Raw genomic sequence first — 27,126 nt, 5'->3', positions numbered from 1 at the left:
TTTCTTGGGTAATCTCTACTAAATCGCCGGTTGTAATTGTAATTATAAAAGGAATTTATACAACGATGACCTAGTTCACAATCGAACTACTAATCCGCCACTAGTTCACTACGTACGAACTGGTCATAAGAGGGTCATCAAAATTATCAATCAGCGATCGATTAATATTTTCGATATCGTTTATGGACTGGTCATATCTGAAAGATGGTCGGACGCTCACCGAGAGCCACTATAAATAAAAAAATATATGGAACTAACCCGTCAAAAGAAAAACTATACAGTCGGGAGATTTATATTTATTTAAAAATCGCGCCTTAGTGATGTGTTTATTGGTTTTGAACCGAAATAGCCACGGCGAACGCAGTCGAAATTTAAAAAGTCGAACGCAACGAAAATAAATACTTCATAATCTTAATAGGATCCTCGAGATCTGGCCAGATTTATCGCGAGCAAATATTTGGACGACGGTGATTATTTTAGGGCAATTTCGGAAATCAAAACACGCGGCCATACGAATTAATTAATCGATTCTCGTTATTCATTCGGGAGGAACGATGTATTGGTCCGATCCGGAACCCCGTCCTCCTCCCCGTCGTCCGCGACGTCGACGGGATGTTGGGTATCACCGCTAGGTAGTTTCGTCCGTTTGATTTGTTTGGATCTGCGGGAACAAGTGGTTATTTATCGAGGTCCTTTATTAGCGAACGTTCATTGATTAATGGTCGTTGGCGGAAATTTATGTCATAGCGATCACATTTATCATTCGTCCGTTGGCCTTCAGCCGAAATATTGAGTGGTTTCATCATTTCGTAGTTTTATTGAACGGAAACAGGTATAATGACACATTATGACCTAATTGTATTTCTTCATTAACTTACTGGTACGATTTCTTGGAAACTTGGAGGTTTTGGGGTAGAGATTTTACGCCAGTTGAAAAAGTTTTGTTAGCTAGTCAAAAACATTTATTGATAATTGATTCATTATCTTTGTATGTATCTTTATGTGTTGTTTGTGAGCTTTATTGAAACAAGTTGTAGCGACCTTGAGGCATGTCGAATATTACATAGTGGAATAACGGTCTACAAAATACCTAGAAATATAATCCCAGATGTTGAACACGGGCGGGGTGCCAGCAGCGCCAACTAGAACCCGATAACGAATAGCTGGCGGTAACCCCGAGACGTTTATCTGGGATGTTATTGAAGGGTATTTCGATTCATTCAGTGCTCAACCATCGTTTGGTTTAGACGTGCCACCATCAACTGCCCAAGCCTCGTCTCCAGGTAACACCGCTGCCATCCGTTTTATCTAATTGTATTTTTCAAATTTTTTTTATATAGTCAATAAATAACGGTCACATAATGTAAACACCACTGTTTCGTTTCGTTTTACCTCCATTCACCGAGCCACATCATTTACCCTAAAAATTTATATAAAAACAAGTTTAACGACATTTTTTTTATTACTCTTTCCACAATCTGCCCAACAAATATTTCTTATGTTTATTCTATATTTATGTATACACGGCATGTAGAAAATCACTTCATTAAGTGATCTCCTGTATAAAATACTATCTTAATTAATTAGTTTTATTCTAAAGTCTATATATGTCCAATTATCAGATCAGATGGTGTTACACGTTTTAGTCTATGCACTTCAATATCACGTTGCATATTTAGCTGATTAGCGAGTACATTAGGATGCACTGACACTCTTTCAAAGTACTTCACACAAACACTTACAACTGTTATAGGTTCTAGAGGAATAATCAGTTCATTTAAAACATAGTACGGAGCATCAACAATGGCACGCAAGACTTTCTTTTGGAACCGTTGAATGATGGATATATTATATTTGCTAGCAGTACCCCATAGTTGGATTCCATATGCCCAAATAGGCTTGACTATAGACTTATACGGCAATACCTTGTTATCTAATGATAACTTGGATTTGCGCCCGATGATCCAATACATTTGATATAATTTAATTTCAAGTCGTTTTCGTTTAGAGAGTCTGTGGTTCTTCCAGGTTTCTATCTAAATGCATACCAAGATATTTAACATCCTTTGCTTGGGGGAATTGACAATGAACGTTGACAATTAATATGGCATAACATATAGATTAGTGCCATCATTTCGTAGATTTATTGAACAAAAGCTGCTGTATTGCAAAATTATGACCCAATTATATTTCTTCATAAATGTATTGATGCGATTTCTTGGAAACTTAGAGGTTTTGGGTCGAGAATTTGCGCAAGTAAATGTTTTGTTAGTTAGTCAAAACATTATGCAATAGTAAAAATATTCATTAATAATTCATTCATGTTTAAGTATATTGATAAAGAATTACCTCAATGTATTCTGTTTGGAAGTTTTATTGTAGTGAGAGTAGTTCATATCGTAGCTTTATTGAACAAAAGTGGCTGTAATGACAAATTATTTTTTTCATAAATGTATTGCTGCAATTTCTCCAAAATTTTGAGACCTTGGGGGTAGAGATTTTACGTCAGTCGTAAAGGTTTTGTTAGTTAGTTAAGAAATTGTGTAACAGTAATAACATTCATTGATATCTAATTCATTATCTTTCGTTTTAAGTATATTGATAAAGATATATCTCTGTGTATTCTGTTTGGGGGTTTTATTGAATAAAAACAAGTTTAATGATAAAAATGTTATAACATATTGAGTAACGCCATCATGTAGTTTTACTCAATAAAAGCCCTTGTAATGACAAATGATGACCCAATTATTTTTCGTTATAAATTATTAATGTAATGTCTCGGAAACTTGGAGGTTTCTGGATAGAAATTTTACGCCAGTTCTAAGTTTTGTTAGTTCGTCGTAAACATATGCAATATATAACATTCATTGGCAATTCATTAATTGGCTTTCGTTTCAAGTATATTGATAATGATATATCTTTATGTTCTATTTGGGAGTTTCATTGAATAAATTATGATAAAACTATATATCACAATGATGTCTCGAATATAACGATTTTGGATAGAAGTGATTTTTATGGTAGTTTCAGTACATTTCTGTATAATTATCGATTGTTTCACTTGTTCACTGTTATTCTACACGCTTTAATAGATTCAAAACACTTTTTAAACTATTATTGCTAAGTAGGTGCATATAGAACCTTTTAAAGCGAACTATTTGGGTACTAAATTATACACAATATTTTACACATTGAAACATTTTGAGTTTAAGATAGGGGTGATATTTTTATCACTATTAGTTATTTTGAATAAGAGTTGATAAGAATCAGTTCGAGAATAAACTGGAAAAATTCAAATGAACCAATCAAATGTCTTAATGGGTTCAGTTCTTACATCATAAACGGGCCAATTAAACGCCTCGAAAATCACAAACGCATATCCACTTAGGACACTTAACAGAAATTTATGTCTCAATTGTTATATTTATTTTTTGCTTATTAGTATTATACCTAGGAATGGAAGTAGTTCATTCTAATTTGCTTAATTTTTTTTCTTTTTTTGTTTATGTATCATAAAATTACTTTTTAATATATTATTACTTTTTTTTAATTAATCATTACATTTCTCCCATGCCAAAACACTTGTCTTAATTCCATATAGGAAAAACGACAAATGTCGACACTATTCAAAAAGTAATCTGGAAAAGGAATTAAAACAATCATATATTAGGATCAGTACTCATATGCATAATATGTATCTGAATAGGCAGAAATATAGGCAGAATTGGAAAGCTGAGCTTATAATATAACAATTGTTTATTGAATTTGAGATGATTGGGAATAAAACTAATTATTAAAAATTAATTAAGCACAACGTTAAATTTAATGCTTCGATTACCTTTATCGATTAATTTGTAAATTCATCAGTAGTCATGTAGCTATTAATATAACCGATAAATTAATCACAAACCATTTAATTACTGACTAATTCATTTATCACTTGGTTACTACAAAAATCTATTTTATTTTCTTTTATTTAAATAGATAATATAGAACTTTAATAAGGGTTTTTTTATTGGATGTATTAAACTAAAAACATTATCACTCGAAGTAATCCTTCAATAAAAACATATAAATTCATTGATAAGAATTATTTTTACTAATCCTTATCAATTTATTAGTAATTCAAAATAATATTTTATTGATTATTATTTGACATGTACTTATTAAGTTTATACGATATTAATATATTGGACGTTTTAGGTGTAATGTTAATCAATATTTCTTCATTTATAGGAATATAACCTTTCATAAGTACTAAGAAATCGTCTACGTGGTGTATATCACATTTGCATTTCTTGACTTTGAAGCTTCGCTAGTTTAGTATAGTCGAGTGAATTTAGGTGTGTCATATTTTTCTTCAGATGAGATTAAATCTAAAAACTTTCCAGTTTTACAAAAAAAATCGGTATTTTTCTTCTCATTATCTTTAGAGAGAAACATATTTGGGTATTATAACACTGTCCTGAATAAATTTCACAAAGCACAGTGGCATTAGCAAATCACGAATTTCTCATTTACGGGGTTGCAACCCTTATAATACTTTAAAATCGTATGATATTCAAAAGTTCTCGTTAGTTTTTCTTCACTGACCATCGTGTAGCGTTATATTGGAGATTCGTTGTGTTCTTCTTTTCTACAATATCTGTTACCTTTTTAAAGTTCTAATATCGCTGAATGAATTTTTAATTCGATGGCGGCGAGCAGAAGTATTTGGTGATGCGAGGTCTGGTTGTCTGATATTTTGTCGAGAAAGACGACATTTTATACTGAAATATTGGTTGATGTATACAAAGTTTATATTTGTACATTTTTTTAAAATTAATCTCCTAGAACGTCAGAAATCTGTCCGTGGGCAATAAGTATTTTTATATGATTTCAGTTATATAATATAACTATTGTGACATGTAGTAGTTCACTTCAGTAAGTGATCTACTGTACAACTTATAATCTAAATCTTATTCTAGATGATATTCTAACTTATTTTGAAGTCTATCCTAACTTATTCTAAAAACTATTCTAGCTTATTCTAGAGATTATTAAATCTCACTCTATGTGTTTATTAATCAGTTCGTATGGTAATTTGCGTTTGAACCTACATAATTCACTGTCATCGTGCACATTTAACTGTTTGGCGAGTACATTGAGATGTACTAATAGTCTTTCAGAATACTTCGCACTAACATTCCGAATCACACTCGTTATGGGTTCTATCGCGTTGAATCAGTTTGTTGGGCACGTAAGATGGGGCATCGACGATCACTAACAACATTTTATTCTGGAACCTCTGGTGGATATCTATGTTAGATTTGCAGGTTCTACCCCACAGTTAATACCATAGATCCAAATGTGCCTAAGTATTGACTTATACAGCAAAACCTTGTTATCTAATGATAATTTAGATTCCTATCAGCCAATACATTTGGTTTAGTTTAAGCCTAAGCTGTTTCCGTTTTGTAACTATATGTTTTTTCCAAGTCAAACATCGATCGAAATGTATTCCCAGATATTTTACATTGTCCGCTTACGGAAGTTCATGATTATTCAATTTTACTGAGGGACATGTTCTTCTTCAAAGGGTGAATGTCATATGGGTAGATTTTGTCTCATTTGCTTTAATACGCCACGTTTTTAATCACAATTCGACTTTGTTAGGATGAAGTTGGAAGTTTCTTATGGCTGATATTAGATCCTCGTATAATGATAAAACCGCTGTATAATCAGCATATGTTGCAACAGTAGTGTTTCTTGAGGTCGGTAGGTCTTAGACATAACAATGTAGATATAACAATGGGCCGAGAACACTGTCCTGCGGACGACCCGAATATATTGGGTGTAGGTCAGTGTATTCGTCACTCTATTTGACAATAAAGTATCTGACTGTGAGGTACGATTTCAGCAGTTGAATGTGCGTATGGGGCAAAAGCTTTTTCAGTTTAATATGCAATCCAGTGTGCCACACCTTGTCGAGGGCCTATATTTGTGCATGAAAAATAAATAAGTTTAGTATCGATAGGCCAGGGTGCAATTACATCTAATCACTATTCTTTGAATTAAACAAGGAAAAAGAGTGGTGATTTTTGGCTCTATTTCGCATTTTTATCACAATATTTTCAAATTAGAGCTGAGATATACCATTATTTGCCCTTGAGCAAGATTATATGTAATAAAAAGCAAAGCTTAATTGCAAAGCTTTGGCTAAGGAATGCAATCTTGGATTTTTGGCTCTATTTCGCATTTTCATCACAATATTTTTAAATTAGAGCTGAGATATACCATTATTTGCCCTTGAGCAAGATTATATGTAATAAAAAGCAAAGTTTTATTGCAAAGCTTTGGCTAAGGAATGCAATCTCGGGCGGAGATGGTAAATTGGATACCTTCTGCACAAAAAATTTTGATTTTCCTGAGATCCTTGATACTTTTCGAAAATCTTTTGAAATAAATGCATTTTCTAAATTTAATTAGACTAACTTAAGCTAAAGCCAATAGTAATATAAGGTGGGGTAAAATTTTCGCTTCAATTTTTATTCCGCGCCATCTTGTTCAGTTTCGCTTTAACCATTGTGTTGTGTAGACGTCCAAATTTTATTTTATTATTAGACGTATAAATTTTATTTATTATATTAAATATACGTCACAAGATCATCCATAATAAAATTTGCGCCTGTATACAACACAATGGTTAAATGGAAACTGAGCTAAAGTCACATAACCAAGATGGCACGCATTCAAAATGGTAGCGGGACTTTTGCCCCACCCGTTATCTATTTTATACAAGTTCGCGTGGTTTTACTTGACTTCAATCTTCTGATTTTTTGCTTGTTGTCCAGTAGTTAGTATTGCTTCCACATTTCTGTGGTAACCCCCTGTCATATTTTAAGGTGAGATCTTGGAGAATTTCGTGGTGGATTTGATTTGGGTTTGGATTTTCGAGGTCATCGTGTAGTTGTTTCTTGGCTACAAGGAATAAGCATTGCTAATTAATGGAAAATTTTTTGTGAGGACAGTTCCTTTCTTTTGGCCATTTTACATTTTCCTGTTACGTTCTGTTGTATTTGCATTAATATACAAGGCGAGGACAGGATTAATGCGTCAGTATGTATTTCCCAAACTAAAATAAAACTAAATTACTTAATCTAAAGTTAAGAATAACACTTATACACTATACAAGTTCGTGGGCTTCGGTTCGCCTCAGTCCTTTGATTTCCAGCGTGTTGTCTAGTAGATATACTGTTTTCAGCTTGTGATTTCGCAACCTTATTTTATGTTTTAACGCGAAATCTTGGCTCACTTCGTAAATACCTTTGATTGATGCCATCTTGAAGCTCTTCGTAACTTAACTTAATAATTTAACGTAACGATAAGCAATGATAATTAACCGTAGAACTTTGTTTTGGCAGCGTTGGATTATTAGTTGGCTTGATGTTTCAGTGTAACCCTATTTTTGTATCCTATAGGGTCAATTTCGCTTTATGATTGACGGGTAAACCAATCTCTTTTATTTTAGGGCAAGTTACCAATAATCTCGAAAGTTTTCGAGAAATTATACATAAAAAAACTAAACTATATAATAGAAAAAAGAAAAATTATTCCAGAACATCAGTTTGGCTTTCGCAATAAGCATGGGACTATAGAACAAGTGCATAGACTTGTAAACCAAATAAACGCTGACCTAAATGCCAAAAGATATTGTTCGGCTGCTTTCCTAGACATATCTCAGGCATTTGACAAAGTATGGCATACGGGCTTGCAGGTTAAACTAAAGAAACTTCTCCCTCATCCGGACTATCAGCTACTAAAATCGTATCTCACTGACAGACATTTTATTGTAAATCAAGGCGATGAACATACCGAATTAAATCCCATATATTCAGGAGTTCCGCAAGGTAGTGTACTGGGTCCAGTACTGTATCTTCTGTATACGGCTGATCTGCCAGCCACAAAAATAACTACTGTGGCAACATATGCAGACGATACAGCAATCTTAGCATCCCATGAAGATCCAGTCACAGCATCAATAAACCTACAAACCCACCTGGAGCAAATACAATTATGGTTGAAGACATGGGGCATTAAAGCCAATGAATCAAAATCCACGCATATAACGTTTACCCTGCGTAGAAGAACATGTCCACCAGTAAATATCAATCATCGTCAACTCCCCCAAGCAGAGCATGTTAAATATCTTGGTATGCATTTAGATCGACGCCTAACCTGGAAGAAGCACATACTCTCTAAACGGAAACAACTAGGACTAAAATTATATCAAATGTATTGGCTCATTGGGCGCAAATCCAAGTTATCATTAGATAACAAGGTATTGCTGTATGAGTCTATACTCAAGCCCATTTGGACATATGGAATTCAACTATGGAGTACCGCTAGCAAATCTAATATATCCATCATTCAACGGTTCCAAAATAAGGTGTTGCGTGCCATTGTTGATGCTCCGTACTATATTTCAAATAAAGTGATACAACGCGATATTCCTCTAGAACCTATAACGAGTGTAATCCAACGTGTTTGTGTGTGTGAAGTACTTCGAAAGAGTGTCAGTGCATCCCAATGTACTCGCTAACCAGCTAAATATGCGACGTGATAGTGAAGTGCGTAGACTAAAACGTTTAACACCACCTGATCTGATTACTAGACATATGTAGAGTTTAGAATAAGCATTAGAATAAGACTAATTAATTAAGATAATATTTTATACAGAAGATTGCTTAATGAAGTGATTTTCTACATGCCATGTATATATAATATAAACAGAAGAAATACTTATTGCCAATAGGGCAGATTGTGGACTCACGAAGAGTAATAAAAAAAGGCAAGTTGAGAATATCTTCCAGTTTACCAGTATAGTTGCTTGATTTTGAGTTTGATCTGCTCTGCTTCTTGTCTAACAAGATGTTTCCAATTTAACCTATCATCGAGATAGATTCCGAGGTATTTAGTTGATTCTGCTTGAGGAATCGGGCATCCGTCAAGTGATATCATTAGGTTTTTGTCATTTTTCATCGACATATTTGGACCTATTAAGCTGTATTTTCCAGTCCCTAGTTCATTAAATCTTATTAACTGACTCTTACTTTTTTACAGCCTTAGACAGAGATATATCACTTGCCATGATAATTGTGTCGTCGGCAAATGTTCTAAGTACTGTTTCTTTTGTTGTTGAGATATGAACACTGTAGAGTCCTCCAGTCGAAATAGGTTTAAGTATTAGGAATATCTATTCCTGCGAGACTATAAAAAGATATGACTCCATCAGTTCTTAAATAATTTTTTTTCATATTAAATCAATTATACGATATAATCAGAATAATAATGTTAATAAAACTTTTGGAGCAATCTCGGTTTATTAGTTAAGATAGTTTATGAGTTTATAAGTTGAACGAACGGAATGGTTTAATTTGACAATTATGTCAGCTACACCGGCTGAGGTTCTTTTTTGATCCAATTTAGCTACTATTATGTCGATTATGTCTATTTATCCTTGTCCCATTTAGAAAGAGGCGAACAAAAACAATTTGGAGAAAGTAATTATGCTCGAACCTTCGTCTATAACCGCCGTTGTGTAACGTTACGCGGCCGAATCAGTCAAAACTTACAACATTCTAATTAAAAGGATGAGTGTGTTATACGCCACGTACAATATTAAAAAACAAGCGCCTATCGGATTTCGAAGCGATTTTCGTCTGTCGATCAACGGCGATTGATCGTATTTATTTTCGGATTGATGGGCAACAGGAAGATTTATAAAAATGTAAAGATTTTAATTTATCGAAAGCGGGAGATGTTGATGGGCTTTTTTCACAGTTCGCGGGAAGACGGAAGACTGGTCTGTTCATATTTATAATAGTAATTTTTTATATATACCGCCTGAGTCACGGTGAATCATTAGCACGTTTAGATATATTCCAAATGCCAGTCTTTTTTAAATTTAAAGGTTTAGGGTAAATGATGTGGCTCGGTGAATGGAGGTAAAACGAAATGAAACAGTGGTGTTTACATTATGTGACCGTTATTAATTGACAATATAAAAAAATTAGAAAATACAAAATAGGTAAAACAGATGGCAGCGGTGTTACCTGGAGACGAGGCTTGGACAGTCGAAGGTGGCACCAAACGATGGTCCGTTACTGAATGATCGAAATACCCTTCAATAACATCCCAGATAAACATCTCTGGGTTGCCAGCTATTCGTTATCGTGTTCAGCTGGCACCCCGCCCGTGTTCAACATCTGGCATTATTTTTCTGAGTTCTTTGTGGACCGTTATTCCACGATGTATAATTCGACATGCCTCAAGGTCGCTACAAAGGGTTTGCTAGAGAAACTGATTTTTGGTAGCTTGAAGCACTAACATGTAAGAGTAAGAGATTAAAGTAATCTACTAATAATTAGGTTAGGTTGACGTACATGCAAAACGCATTTGTTAAGAGGATATATCTATTTTTTGCATTATTTATCTATCTGAAGAAGCTGCACTGCAATTTCCAAATTGTCGATTTTGGTTTCAGCGACTTAAAGTGGTGACTTTGGATGATGTCAATAACAGTGAATGGCCATGAATGACGAATAAAATTGAAGGTAATGAATTACAATACTTATTGGACGAAAACTCAAATAACTTTGAAACAGCTTAGCAGTTGAGTAATCCACTGTTTTTGGTGTGTTTTGGGTTTGGAGTTGGGGAATGTCCAAAAGGGGGGTAAGTGGCTACAGCAAGAACTTAATTGTTTGCCAGACAAGAAAGATGATGTTTTTTAACATTTGGCTTTATGGGTGAAGAAATGCAAAAATGATGAAACATATTGTGATTATTATATCAGGCCTACAAATTAATTTTAAAGAATTTACAACACATCATTACTGTATATTAAATCGCATCGGGCACATTTGTAGTCAACTTCATGTAGAAGCCTGACTGGCTTCCTTTTTCAGTTTCGTTGAATTGTCAACAAGAAATTATTCATTTGTTCAAGGGGTTACCACATGATGATCCATGTATGATACAAGACGAATATGCAGAATATTTGGGATTAACACTAGTATGTATATATTTGATATACATGTTAGAGTGTTCAATAAGTGTAGAGAAATAAAACATTAATTATTGCAAAAATAACTTCCTCTTAATATTGTAAAAAATAAGCATTGAAGTGTGAAATTAGAGCCAGAGTTAAATCTGGGGTATAAGCTGGATGTTAAGTATTTTAGCAGCGTGGACGATATTTCGACGAACTTAGACGACTCCAACTAATTCAAAAGGGTAAAATAGTAAGTTTAAGGTTTAGGGGGTAATCCGTGAACAAAATTCCTTGCTAATACACGCTATTAGTATACAATATGCTAATACCTTTTTATTTTATAAACTTGCCTTTGAGCCAAAATGTCAGCGCACTAAATCCAAATTTCGGCCATCGTAATGAATCGATAATTTAAAAACGAAAATTTAATTTAAAATATGATTTACTATACCTTATGAAAACCGGCTTCAAAAAATCTTTTGGGGTCAATTGAAAATCTTGCAGAATAATAATTCTGTACTTTTGCGACGTTTTCTGATGTTGATGCGCTGTTTGTGTGAATCATCTTAAAATTCTGTTAAATCCGATCCAGCCGCTATAAACATAAATAGTTATGTTATATCAAATTTTATTAATAGATGAGTTTCCAATTTTATTATCACAATATAAGGCAACCATCGTGGTCGTCTACAATGCTTTATTTTTGTGCTATTTATTCCCTATATACTTAAGATTCTTTTAGTAACCTATGCGACACTCTTTTTAACAGACTTCGAAAAAGGTGGAGGTTCTATAATTGGCTGTATATATTTTTTAAAGGTATGTTCCCCGAATTTCTCCGTCAATTGTGGATTGGTTTTCAAAATTCTTTTTTCATTCGCAAAAGTCCACTTCCGAGGTCGTCCCATTGGAACCAAATCAGGATCTGTTGGGGTAAAGGGGGGAAATCGAGGGAAATGCTCAAAGGCACGTACACAGTTTGCACATATTTTTTATCTAAAATAATCAGATATTTGTGTATAATGTTATTGTGAAGCTGATGTGAGGGAAAATTGGAAGTCGTTCAGTGCAAAAGCCATTCAGTTAACTTTTTAAACACTAACTATAGCATATGAGACCTCGTAGGAATATTGTTGACAACTGCTTCTGTGGGGTAGTGGTTAAAGCGTTTAGCGCCCAATCGGGTGTTGCAGGTTCTATTCCCGGTGTCGACAATAACTTTTTGTTGTTGTTTAGATAAATCATTTGTCAAATCAGTTAGGCTAGACCCTAGGGCCTGAAGCGCTCCTTATTTTCAACCACTGTTTCTTTATTTCTATTTTTCTTCATACGGGCTTTACCTTTACTTGGCTTACCCACTGTAATATTAAATAAAATAACTGCGTAATTTATTCATTAAATATCTAGAACTAAAAGGAGAAAAATAATATAGTTTTGACAAAAAAAACTAAACCCATGTCAAAAAGGAGCCCACTAAAAATTAAAAAATAATCAAACTAAGTTTTTTAACACACAAAAAAAAACATTTTAATATAAAATATGTACTTAATAATTGTTGTAATAACTATCTAAGAATAAACAAAAACCTTATTTAACATATCTATTACACTTATTTTATATTCTACTATATACACACAATTTAGCTTAATACCCATCTAAGCCTTTTGATCTATTTACAATATTATTTTTACTAGTACCAACTGATAACTTTGAAGTCTGCGCCGAACCGATGTTTATTATTAGTATTTATTATGAGTTTATTGTTAGTATATTACTATTGTTATTATTGAAGAAACAGGTAACCTGACATATTAACCATTCAGATTTCAAATTCCATAGCTTTTAAATTTTTTATTGACAAATAATGTAATTATTGTTGGAGCTTCTCCATTGTTAAAAACAAAAGGTATCAAAAAGAAATTACCTTCAGTAAAATATGATTTCGTATTTATTAATGAAGTTAATGTTACTAAGCTAAAATAATAAAATACTATATAAAACAAGAGTAAAGCCAAATAGTTTTCAACGTAAGCGACGTGAAATTGATTAGCAGCACCACCAAAGCCGACTTTCTATATTATTTAAACCTTTCCAGTTCTGTGACAATCACCGAAATATTTCGTTTATGTTAACCTTGACGCGATTTTTATCATTGCATAACAGTCATCGAGAGCGCTTTAAAGAAAACGTTAACATTTAATGTTAAGTTATGCAAGTCATTGACATTCTTTTTCTGAGCCGAATGTGTACAAATATATGTACGATTGGTGGCTTAATATGAATCTTCCTTTTTATTTGGAAATATTTCTATTTTTATTACGGTTTCTTTAATGGTTTAAGAATATATTAATAAGAATGAAGCGAGGTACAATATGGAACGTTTCTGTACAGTTAGTCGGTAAAATTTCATAAATTATCATATACTTTCTTCCGGTCTATTGTGTTTCGAATGAATTGCTTGACTATCTTTTCGATATCACATAATTATAAACCATAAAGGACATTCTAATATATTCTTATTTTGTGGGGAAGTTTCATGCTTGTGATGTACTTTTTGTTGCGGAACATAGCTTCATGTTATTATTTTTTAAAATATAGTGTGCGAGATCAGTAGTGCAGTTGCTTTTGCATTAAGATATTTTTTTTGTTTAAAATGAAACACCATACATATTACAACTAGTTATTTACTATCTAGTATTTTTTTCTTAATATTAGCATTAGATGGATGATTAGTGCACTCTCCATATAATATATACAATAAAACAGTCAATACACGTTATTAAAATTTATACGTTAGCACATTGCAATGTTGCCGCATTAACTTAGAAATTTAGTCGACATTTGCCGGGTTGCAACATCTAATGTTTTGAAGAATTTTGTAGAGATTTGGCAACAGGGTTGACCTAAATCGAATTTTATCGACTGATTCGGTTACATGTTTCGATGCAACGGCAAGCGTTCTGTCTCTTCCTAACTAGGGTAAAATGAGAACAAAAAATCTTCTTCGAGTTTTTTTTTGTTTTGCAACTGCATTTGACGTCAACGTCATATAGCTATAACCTCCGGATAGGCCTACTGTTGTCGAGTAGTTGTAGTACTTTTAGTTTTTTTCAAAACCTTTTAATTTCTTTGTTAACCGTCGGTAATCTTAGATCTTTGTAGATATTATCTTTTCTAATATGTCATGGGGGGTTAACAATGCTACTGAAGTATTTAGTTTTGATGAATTTGTATTGTGTTAATATTGAATTTGCTTGTGCTACGCCATAGTTGCTCACCGGAAATGCTTCAAAATTATCTGGCTTCATCTATGACATTGATAATCATTGTGATATCCACAAACGTAGACTTTGCAACACTTAATTTTAATCGTCTTTCTTTAGTACACTCAGTAGTGTTATTAACAAAAAGTTGTAATTTACTTACAGTTGTCTCAATGTTGTTATTATATATTATTAATAATGGCACTGAGATAAAGTAAATATAATGTGGGTCCAAGGGCACTATCTTTTGGTACTCTTGCATAGAGGATTTCAAATCTAAATATTCGTCATAACCATTGCCTTGTCATTGGCATTGCCTCATCTGGCTAGGTAATGTCTTTACCAACTTGTATTCGAAGCCTTAATTATACTATTACTATGGTTCATCTGCATCTAAAGATCATTTTAAAACAATTTTAGTATGTATTCAGAGAAATGTCTTCATACTTCTGCTAGTTAAAATGCGTCTTCTGTTTTTCATTGATTCGACTTTTTAAATATTTAGGTTCATCTGTTTTTGTATATCTTGATGTATGATTTACGCTTTCTTGTCTTATTTATAAAAAAATACCATAACAACGAAATGCATTTTTCCACTGTCCAATATATTAAAAAATTACTTAATATAGAGAATATAGCGATCAAAATTATTTGCAAGAAAAATCGAAATGGTCCAATATATCGAGGCATATTAACCTTTATATAGTGATGCCATCATAGAGATTTATTTTATAGTAAGTAGGTTGCGAAATTAGTAGCTCTGATTGTATATTTGATTACCAATGAAACATAAATTGTTTTTTCAATCGCTTATTGTATTTTATGTATGTGTATTATTCAGTACGTCATCATAAATTTATCGAAGTATTTTAATACGATTATAAGAATGTTTTGTTGAATAGAAACCGTGAGAAATCCATTATATGCCATAATGTTCCCTTTAGAGAGTTAACTTTTATTTTTTGACATTTGCTATCAAAACGTAATTGTTCCTCAATCACTTGGAAACAAAACAACAATAAGTTTTTCAGATGCAATTGATTATTTATTAACATTAACATTACAAAACAGCCGCCGTTCAAAACAATAGACGACGATATGATATTTTGAGAGTTCAAAAGTCACTTGTTTGAATTCACTCAAGATTGTCCTGCTTTTGTGATATTCAAAAATGCCTGAATCTGATTTATAGTAACGACAACTGAATCTGGAATACTATCGTGAATATGTTCTCAAACGAACCATTTGATATGTTATCTTTTCCTGTCTAAACCTGTCCAAACCCCAGGACTATTTTAACGCATTATTGAAATATAAAACGCAACCGCCGTTATATAGTTTTGTTAACATTAATAAATCAAGCGTTTCCCATTATCTCAGATTCTTCTAGTGTAACCAAACAGCCTTGAATTTAGTGTATTTCTTATTTATCTACTACAGCATATAACCACAGGAGATGATAAGACTTTATATGGGTTGTACATCACCTTATTATTAATTAGAATTATAATTCTAAGAAATCTAGTTAAAATAAATAAAAAAAATCCCTTAAATAAGTTCATTTATGCAAAATTAATATCGCTGGCTTGGTAGCGTAGTGGTCAGGGCTACAGGGCTACTCTCCTGCTGATATCGTAAGTTAGAATTCGTGTTGGGTCTATATGCATGAGCATATAGATTTTATAATGAACAACTCACTTAGTTGAGCCAGTAACTAGGCTGGGTTAGGCCGGATTTCCTCTATTGCTGCGTTCTGTACGCGTTGGATACCGAACATGTCTTCGATGAAACGTACATATTGCATTTGTTGTTAGAAGCTAACGTTCGTTGGGCGTGAATCCGTATTTTTCAACGGCGACGGTGATTATAGTGTATCAGGTCAATTGAAGTCTCCGGCCTGACACATAGATGGCGCTACTAGAATTAAATCCAAAAGGTTTTTTGGTTAGCTCTAACGCTCAAAAGATGCGTGTATAAATTAGATAGCTGTCAGATCATTAGTTTGTGAATTATAGCATTTTGAGTGAAGCAACTTTTGTTATTGTGAAAAAAAATGGATTAAAAGAAATTTCGCGTATTGATAAAATATTGCTTTTTGAATGGAAAAAATTCAGTTGAAGTAAAAACTTGGCTTGATGCCGAGTTTCCGGACCCTGCCCCAGGAAAATCAACCATCAAGGATTGGTATGCGAAGTTTAGACGTAGTAAAATGAGCACCGAAGACGGTGAACGCAGTGGACGCCCAAAACAGGTTGTTACCGACGAAAACATTTAAAAAATCCACAAAACGATTTTGAACGTAAATTGAAACTGAACGAAATAGCAAAATGAACGAAACTCTAAAGATATCAACTGAACGTGTACATCATATCATTCACGAATATTTGGGTATGAGAAAGCTCTGTGAAAAGTGGGTGCCGCGCGAGCTCAATTTTGACCAAAAACAACGACGAGTTGAAGTTTTTGCGTCGATATGTGGCAATGGATGAAACATGGCTCCACCATTTCACTCCGAAGTCCAATCGACAGTCATCCTGCACACGAGTGGACTGCACACGATGAACCCGCTCCAAAGCGTGGGAAAACGCAACAGTCAAGCTTATGGCGTCTATATTTTAGGATGCGCATGGAATAATTTTCATTGACTACCTTGAAAAAGGAAGGACCATCAACAGTGACTATTATATAGTGTTATTGGGCCGTTTATTATGGTATGGAATTATGTTGAATAAAAAAACTAATTTTGCCAAAAAAAAAAGTGTTTTATCTTGGTAGGCCGGGGACTTTTCAATTGACCGGTTATATACCTACCATTCACACCGCATTCCTCGATTCCATTCATTTCTTTTGATGTTACCGACACTCTACGAATTGCAAGCGAATGCCAACAAACCTTCGCTGACCGTCGTCAAACGGTCCAGACAGAACTAAAAATATTCGAACAAAATCGTTCCTTATCTTTCGTTGGCCTGGTCTGTACGCAGCATTAGAGTTGGTCCTTCGCCAGTTAGTAATGTCGAGGATGTGAAGTTCGAACCACTTTAGTTGAACAAAAAAACGGGAACTCTGAAATATAATTGAAAACGTTATGACGTCATAATTGCGGTTATCAGCGTTATCTAAAATTTTGCTAATCTTTCTCTAGAATAAATATAAAATTACTTTTTTTAGTCACAAGTGGGTAAACCGAACTGAGTTATGACATTGAGTATTTAGTTATTAATCTCTTTAACACATAATATTTAGCGTTCAATTAAATGTGAAAAGTGATATTGTATATGATTATGTTAATTGTTACATTATATTTTTTTGCTGCAATGAGTCAAGGTTTTCTAGGAATATTGAAACAATAAATGGTTTCAAATTAGTTGAGTTGCGATTTAAAACTGATTGTATTTAAATAGACCAATGTTAATTCCCATATTTGGCAAACATACACATAAAAATAATATAAACAGAAAGTGTTAATTCTGGAGATAAACGGGCATTTCAATTAACACTGAATAATAAATACAATTTAATTATCGCGTTAGTTATTTCCGGATTCGGCGTTACATTGCTGAAATAATTTGACGCTCGTAACATTCACATATTAACCTTGAAATTAATTCACATAAACAAGATAATCAACGTTTGCAAACACGGATTGGAAATTTCGGAATTTTAAAGAGTTATGTCAAGTAGGCGAGTCGTTGAGTTTATTGCTGATAAAGAGAACCTAAGACAGATTATCGATTAATAGTGAATGGCCTTTAAATTGCAGCTACATGTTTCAGTTTTTTGTTTTATTTTCGAAGAAAATTGTCCATAATATTGTTAGATGTAATCAAGAAACAAATGGAAATAATGGTACATATATTTAAAATTATATAAAAAAATATTTTTATGAACGACTAAAGTATAATATACGATATATAATTTTTTGATAACATCTTCATTACGTATGTTTAGTAAAATCTTAATTATAAATTAATTTATTACTACATTTCATTTCTACTCAGGTTAATTCACAAGCAAGACTAGTGTGAGATAAACACATCAATATGTATTCCTCAATTATAAAATAATAATAACTTAAACTATAGTTTACACTAAAGGTATACACTATGGTTTATATATGGTTTGGTTCACTTCAAATTTCTGATATCCCGTGCGTTATCCAGTAGTTGTATTGCTTCCATGTTAGTATGATTTACTGATCTTCTTTCGTGTTTTAAGGAGAAATTCTGGGAAATTTCACAAAAATGTATTTGATTTCGAGGTCATCGTGCAGTTTGTCGTTGGTTACGTAGCTATAAGCATTGGTAATTAATAGAAGAATTTTGTTTTGACAGTTTGGGGTAAGTTGTATGGCTCGGTGAATGGAGATGAAATGTGAAAACGAAATGAAACAGTGGTGTTACATTATCTGACAGTTATTTATTGACAATATAAAAAAATGTAGAAAATATAAAATAGATAAAACGGATGGTAGCGGTGTTACCTGGAGACGAGGTTTGGGCAGTCGATGATGGCACGTCTAAACCAAACGATGGTCGGTTACTGAATGATGAAAATACCTTTCAGTAACATCCCAGATAAACGTCTCGGGGTTATATTTCTGGGTACTTGGTTGACCGTTATTCCACGATGTAAAATTCGACATGCCTCAAGGTCGCTACAACAGCGTTGGATGACTAGTTGATTTGAATTTTTAGTGCAACTCCATTTTTAGCTTTATCATTGTTTGATATATATAAACATGAAAGATAAAATTTACTTTTGTCAAAAATTCGGTAAAACTATGTCTCATTTTGATCATTTGTTGATATTTTTTTCAGATATGAATTGTTGGTTATTTTTGTGAACATCGAACATGAATATATATTTTCGAGTTTTTACATACGATATCAATGTTAGCTGTGATAAAAAAATGGTAATGATAATTCCCTTGGCATTCCCTTCCCTTCCCTATATATATATATATATATATATATATATATATATATATATATATATATATATATATATATATATAAAGTATATATAACAAAATTTTTATGAACGATTAAAGCATAAAATACGATATATAAACATGAAGGATCAATACAATTAAATTTTTAATAAATTTACTTTTGTCAATTTTTTTAATATATTTTAAAGTCTCCTTTTACTAACTATGGGTTTATCTGGACTGGGCTTAAAGTTTAACGTGGGCCCCGAACCATGGTCCTCCGCATTAAGCCAACCAACTTTAGAAATCATCCCAGAAGACATCCGGTTGTCAAAAATTTGTTATAACCATGTCTCCTTTTATACTAATAAATGGGATAATATTTTGTTTAGATATGGATTGTTGTTTTCCTTCTTTAACGTCGATTAATATATATTTTTGAGTTTTCACAATACGGTTTTGTCTATGACATCAAGAAGATTTTTAGTAAAAACAGTTTTTTAAATAATTTCATAAATACCATACCAAAAATAATGGCAAATCTAGGAAATTCCTAATATTTGTGTTTTATTTTAATTTTTAATTTGACAGTTACTCAAATTTATTAACTGGAAAAAACAATACATGAATAATCCAAATAATCTTTCAATAATCCTTTTTTTATTTTAGTTAAGCTTTAATCTAAATCTTCAATTTTTAGTTAGATATCTAAGTATTTATCTTGTTAAACTATTTTTATTAATGGCGATAAATGCACTTTAATTAATCGAAAATTAACGATCGTTAATAATTGAAATATAATATCCCGATAATTGTGAAAACCAGGGATTTTTGGATTGAGTATTAATAAAAAATGTTAATTTTTGGTAAAATTTTTATTGTTACTTACAATAACAAACAATTTACGGCGTAATAACAAGGATATAAAACAAATATACATACGAAACTTAGCTAACCAAAAATAGTTTTGATTACATTTATATAAAAGTTTAGAAAGGCAAACTGTGATTACTGAACTGCGGGATGTTGAATCAGCATCAACTTGGCTTTAACTTTAATATCAGACCAATTCACACTGGGTTTCTTCACTAAAATCAATCGTTCACAAACTATAACCGATCACAAACTATTTCTCTTTACAGTTACAAACATCCTCTCTCTTGTACGAATAGAAAACGGTATAATTCTTGGAATAATCCCTATCGAGTCGAAGTTTTAGTCGATCGGATGCCATGAGCGCAGCACCAACTCCCATCTCGGTTTTTAGTCTCATCAGACTGAGTTCTTGTAAGCTGGAGTTGCTTTTCAAGTGTGATATGAAACCGTTCTCGAGCAGGTTCCAGCTTAGCCACACGGAACCGACACAGAGAACGTGGAGACCTCCAGACTGATTTGTTAGTTCCGAAGCGGCTCTTGACGCCACGGCCGATATGCTGGCGGCTAGATGGCGTCCTGCTTGTTCGAATATCAATTGAGCTAGAGCATCTCCGTCTTTGGCTAGTTGGGATAAGCTTTTGCAGACTAAAGCTATACGGGATTTGTCGAAATCCTTGTAGAATATGTCCAGGATGTCGCATTGGGTTTTGATTTTGAAAAAGTCTTTGATTAGAGACCAAACTCGGTCTGTTGGTGCTGGTGCCGGTTGGAATTTGTCGATATCGTCGAAACAGTACTTGATCGCTCTGGAGGCTATGCTCCAAGCACTACCCTCGTCCCCTAAGAGATATCCCCAACCACCGCACTGAACTTTGGTACCGTCAGGGTTAATAAGTAGGGTATTGGAGCCGGTGCCAGCGATACAAACGACACCACCCTGGTTGCTGGTGGTGGCGATAGAGCCGTCGGTGTCGGACGCGATGGAGTACTGACGCGCCAAGTGGGGATAAGAAGCAATCAGTCCGTTCACCAGGTCCTGATTGGATTCCTCCACTTCGCAGCCACTGAGACTCAGTCCGATCGCTGCCAGGGGCGCGTCCACGGGTATACCGGCTTTGGTCTTGGCTTCGTCGATGAGCTGAACGATCCGTCTCCGACACTCGTCCTTTCCGATGAGGAAATGATTGGTTCCGGGTCCCTGAGACACGGCTAGGACCTGTCCTTCGGGGCTCATCAACACGGCGTGGGTGTGGGAGGCTCCACCTTCGATACCGCCAATAACCTCGCACGACATTCTCGTTTTTATTATCGTCGACGGCTACGATTGATCGCGAGCAACTGACTTGTTTATTAACGGCAATGCGGAATGTCTGTCTGCTATGGCCACGTCGTCAATGGCATCACGCCGACACGGAGAAAGTTCTGTAAGCGACTAGACCGCGCAACACCAGCCTTCAACTGAACGCACTTCTCTACTTGACATTTTATTAAATATCCGCCACTTTATCGTCGTCTGTTTTTTTTTTATTTATGCGCCGTGGGTCCGTGTTGGTGGAGTTATCAGCTCGGAAGACAGGGACGGCGAGCCTGCAACAAGATAATAGCAGATTAGCAACGAGAGATTAATTATAACGTGGCGTTGAGGAGATTAGGCAATTTTATCGATATCGCTTTTGGTAGATTCTCATTGTTTTTATCAGATGTAGGAATGATGTAAAAGAAATATATTGAGAGAACAAAACCGTGCTATTAAGTTATAATAATTATTAATAATGTTATTCTTTTTAACATGCTTTTAGAAATTGTTTATATACCAAAATAAATAATAATAACATAATAACAAGTTTATTAAGTTTTATAGATCCAAAATTTTTCATTGTTAAAGATAAAAATTGATATAATTTGGTCCTATAAATTGGTTTCAAAAGTTTTTTTATAATTTGAAGCTTTATTATGAAAAATTGGTAGAATGTATTTGATTCAAGGTATTGTTCATCGATAGCCGGCACTTGTTCCCATCTTTCAGGTAACTTACAGATTTCATCTCGAAAGAATGATGTATTTCTTGAGGTTATTTACGAATCGATGCACTTTTGATATTTTTATAAGAAGTGAAACTAGTACGAAGTGGAAGTCAGTAGAAGTTCTAGTAAGTAGATCACGACCTATATGTTGAAACAAGTAGTAATCAGATAGAGCAAGGTTTGAATAATACGGAAGGTGGGATAGCACTTCCCATTTTAATGTTTCCAACTATGTTTTCACCTGTTTTGCAACATATGGTCGATCGTTGTCATGCTGAAGAATAACATTGTTGTGTCTTTGCTGGTATTTTGGCTCACACGTATCAATTCTAGATCCCTACTGATGGTTTTACTAAGTTATAGTAGCTCACAGTTCACCATATCAAGCTGATCTCACCAAATATAGAGCATTAGCTTGGAACCATGGATATTCGACTTTCCCGTTGATGTTGATGTACAACCAGGTGGTCTCCATGATTTTTTGGCTTTGGATTATCGTAATGGATCCACTTTTCATCATCAATAACAATATTATGCAATAAAACCTTTTTGATTTTGCCGTTGAAGCAACATCACACAAATGCTCATGCGCCTTTCAATGCTTCCCATGTTCATTTTGTTCTTCCCATCATTCCCATGTTCTTCAAGCGATTTCGTTTCTTCTTGCGTTTTACATGGATCATCATCGAGTAACGCCTTCAGACCCTCGTCTTCAATTTTTTTGGCTGTTCAGAACGAACCCTGTATTCGATGCCAGAATCAGCACTATTAAAACATCAAAACTAGTATTCACAAGCTTCACACGGCATGACTTTCAATCGCTTTCTTCTTCAAATTGTAAAAGTAAAAATGTAAAATTTCCAGCGAATGCGATTTACTCGATACAAGTTCAGATTTTAAACGCATTTCGACGAAGTACTACATACTGAAAGGTGATGCATTTCAGTGAGGCTTCAACATAAAGTTGGCTACCTGACGCGATTGAATATACACGGTAATACCATATGTTAGAACGTCATATCAGAAGGCGTTATGTGTGGTGAGTAATCTGGCTCACAATTCTTGAACCGTATGAATAAGCGTTGTCATGCAACACAGGATGACTTTGGATTTGTTCCTCTCTATTGATGACCTTTATTGAAACAATACGTTGCTCAATTTCTTTAATTGATATCAGTAGACATTTGCAGTAACAGTTTCCTTCGATTTTAGCAGTCAGTAAAACACTATACTTTGCCGATCTCAATATAATCACAACAAGGCTTTCTGGTCATAAATAAATTAAGTTTCAGTTTTGTTTTAGATTGACTTTTTATCGCTAGTCACAATACGTTACAAAACAGTTGATTCATCAACCGCTAAGTTGATTGAAAAATACTTGAAAGTTTGAGCTAGATTTTTGTCCAATCAATCTTGCAACTCATTATATTCGAACTTTTTTGGTCTTTCAGGCCGTTCTTTGTCATTAACCACCTTTAATATGTTGAAACCAAAATTACAAAATGGAGAAGCAGCTTCGCCATAAGTTCTGAAACTATTTAATGAGCTTCGGAAGCAGTAAAATACCACCAAATAGGTAGCTGTAATATTAAATAGAGATATGTCAAGACCATCGATATTTTTCATTTCTAAGTGATGATTTATTGAATATATCGAGGGATAAACAAAGTACTGGTTTAAATGTATTTTAGTTTAAATGAAAGTTTGTAATATAAACTAACTTGAAAACAAGAACATCAAAATGGAATTTGACTCTAAGAGTGTTATAGGATTTTTAATGGTGCACCACACGACATAAAACCTTCTAAAGAAAAAACCGAAAGTAACATGGTTCGTTAAGTATTTATTGCATTATTGTCTATTACTTCGCATTTAATGCTTTTTTGCAAAACTGCAATATTTCAACCCAAATTTTCATGGTATATAAGTTATTCAGGAATTCATGCATTCGGTTTTTTCCAAAGTTTCAAATTGGGTGGTCCTATAGCTTTAACTGCCCAAGTCTCATTAGTTTAGGTTAAAGGATGATTCCAGGAGTACACGAATCAAAGGTGTTTTTCAATGGACTATGGGTGAGCATTGGATGGCCTTACACCCTTGAGTGATATCCAAACAATCTTGGTCTGGTGAATATTGTGCATGAACATCCCACGTTTTTCAATATATTTTTGAAACTGTTTAGAATTATTATAGCTCACTGTCTAGACATATTGAACAGCTCATGTAAAAGATGTGTTGAAACTTTGAAATCAATCTGTTTATTATATATCATCAATGACAATTAATCAGCTGTTTATTGTCATTCCAAGAATGTATAAATATATTTGTCGGCAGTTCTGGTAAACGCCAATACCTCTCGATTAGTTTTCAAAGACTTTGTAGGTTCGAATCTCATATTTGGCATGTATGTGTGTAATTCATTATATAGGAGAGATAAATTTTAATATAGTATAATTATTTCAATTATTCCAGTTACTAAGAGGACGTTCATGTTTATAGGTGGTAGGTTTCACAAATTGATTAAGATTGATAGCTGAAAAAGTGGACATAAATGGGTTCTTCCGTGATTCAGAACATTACGTTTACCAGTAAGTTCAGTGATTAAATATTCAAGAAACTGGCGTGACTAAAATCTGTAACTTGTTAATTACACTTGACAGCTCAACAACTTGAATAATGTATTATTTCAAAATTTAAGTAGAAACACACTTTTATAAAAAATATTATTACCTCGATTGACATTTATATATTCCTAAGTCATTTTCATATTCCTAAGTAATATAATTATAGATAAATGTTAATTTTCTATAAATATTTTTTTCTCCAATTTAAACAAAATATTTAATTCAAGACAACAATATTATTTAAAAAAAAACCAACATTCCGCAATATTTATTTATAATTTCCACTCCACATATCGAGGTTCAAATAATATTATTTATTTATTTTTAATAATTGCAAATTCAGTAAAATGTTGCAATCGTACGTAAGTATTGTCCAATACGTAATATTATTACGTATTTTATCTAATCTGGGTTTTGTTAAAATTACTTTTAACAAGCAAAACATTTTTATATAAAAAAACGATGTTTCTGTAATGTAGTCGAATGAACTTGATCTTGTCTTGAAAAATGAAGTATTTTTTATTGAAAATAACAAGCACTCGAGACATGCTTTCTCACATTTAAATCCATTTTCGTCATAAAATAAACTCGTGCCTACTAGTATTCTAATAACACGAAGTAAAATTTGTTTGAGTATTCTAACGATAAAAAATACTATTTAATTGGTTAAATATTTTTGATTTACGTACGTTGTCCAATGTAAATAAAATATCCAAACCGAAAGTGGATTACAGATTCTAATCGATACTGATTTTATTTTGAAAGAATAATTTTGCACGCTCATGTTCTTCAATTTTCATATAGGAATGTTTTAAAAAATATCGATATTGATAAGAAAAAAAATGCGAAATCTTGATCCTAAATAATATCGATACATCAGATTAAAATATCTGTAAAAAATATAGACAGTAAAAAAAAGTTACATCGATATTGGGCTACTATGAAATAACTGAAAATTCATTTAATTTATTATTATGTAAATTAATGATATTGACATGCCACTTTACGATATTATTTCAATAAATAGGTCTTCAAATTAGTTTTAAAGGATTTTTTACAATGTGAAGTTGTATTGCGAAAAATCGGTACAATGTATTTTATTCAAAGTATTACCTATCGATAGTCATTACTTTGTGGACATACGTGGTCGAGCGTTGTCGTGCTGAAGAATAACATTGTTGTGTCCTTGTTCATATTCCGGCCTTTTTACGCGTAGTATTCGACTTAATCTAATCAATTGTATAATTGTATAATTATTCATCGAGTAATGTCTTTAAATACTCGCTTTCCATTTTTCTGTCTATCCAGAAAGCCCGATGTCAAAATAACTACTTTTAAAACGTCGAAAAACGTTTCTTCCAATTGAAGTAAAAAGTACGAATTCAAACATTTTCAACGAACTGAAATAATGTTTTGTTCACACTTCTTGTGAGGCTTCAATATGAAGATTGTTATAATAATATACCCGATGGGACTTAATACACGATAACATCATCTGTTGTAAGTTCTTTAAAATTAATTTATAAGCTTCATAATAGTAACATATCCTCGTCATAGCAAGAAAAAAAATTAGGTTCACTTTATAAAGTGGCTAACACTTTATAATCTCAGATAGTATAACAAAATTATACTCAGATATGCCTTTCTGCTATGGAAAGGAATTCTTTGACTAGCTATTTCTGGCATATATAGCTGTTTACATGACAAGCGAAGTAATGTTTTTAGAGTAATTTCAGATATTTCAGAATAAAGTTACAATGTTAATAATGTCTTGATAAATCAGAATATGAAGTACTTTACCCCCTCGAAATTAGAGAAATGATAAAAGAAAGGCGAAAAGCAAGAAGATTATGGCACAGAACCAGAAATGCTGCAGACAAAACTACTTTTAATAGAATTAGTAATAAGATGAATCAAAAGATCAAAGAATATAAACAGAATTGCTTTCAAAAGTATGTAAGTGAATTAAGCCCACAAGCAGACAAAGATTATTCACTATGGAAAGCAACTCGCAGATTTAAAAGACCAATTATTCGAATACCGCCAATTAAAAATGATCGAAATGAATGGGTTCGACGCGACCTAATGATATAGAATCTACTATGGATACATCTCCTGTTTAACAACCCGATGTAGATCTAAATTTAATTTCTCCACTGGAAGTTGCTACTGAAATTGATAACCTCAATCCTAAAAAGGCACCTGGTATAGATGACATTTCACCTGGATTATTGAAAGAACTGTCACGAAAAGCAATCATCATGTTGACATATATATTTAATGCCTGTTTAAGGCTGAAGCATGTCCCGGAATGCTTTAAAGTGGCACAAATAATTATGCTCAAAAAACCTGACAAACTTGCAGAACAAGT

General features: G+C 33.2%; 2 protein-coding genes across 3 annotated transcripts in view; one reads left to right on the top strand and one right to left on the bottom strand.

The window, feature by feature from the left end:
• LOC143194328 (uncharacterized) overlaps positions 1–27,126 on the top strand; it is an 88,319-nt gene that overhangs the window by 27,085 nt on the left and 34,108 nt on the right. The gene's annotated exons all lie outside the window — the stretch shown is intronic.
• The window catches only part of Nagk (N-acetylglucosamine kinase), a 73,462-nt gene continuing 66,427 nt past the window's right edge, over positions 20,092–27,126 (bottom strand). The window contains exon 2 of the mRNA XM_076401024.1: positions 20,092–21,694. Coding sequence (XP_076257139.1) covers positions 20,358–21,401 — 1,044 coding nt within the window. The 5' untranslated portion in view covers positions 21,402–21,694 and the 3' untranslated portion in view covers positions 20,092–20,357. The remainder of the gene's footprint in view (positions 21,695–27,126) is intronic.

This window comes from Rhynchophorus ferrugineus, unplaced genomic scaffold (genome assembly GCF_030347505.1).
Source record: "Rhynchophorus ferrugineus isolate W39M unplaced genomic scaffold, kcgeb_rfMv2 rfM3, whole genome shotgun sequence".
Classification (NCBI taxonomy): Eukaryota; Metazoa; Arthropoda; class Insecta; order Coleoptera; family Curculionidae; genus Rhynchophorus; species Rhynchophorus ferrugineus.
Note: the sequence above shows the minus strand (reverse complement) of the source record. Positions and strands in the feature narration are given on the sequence as shown.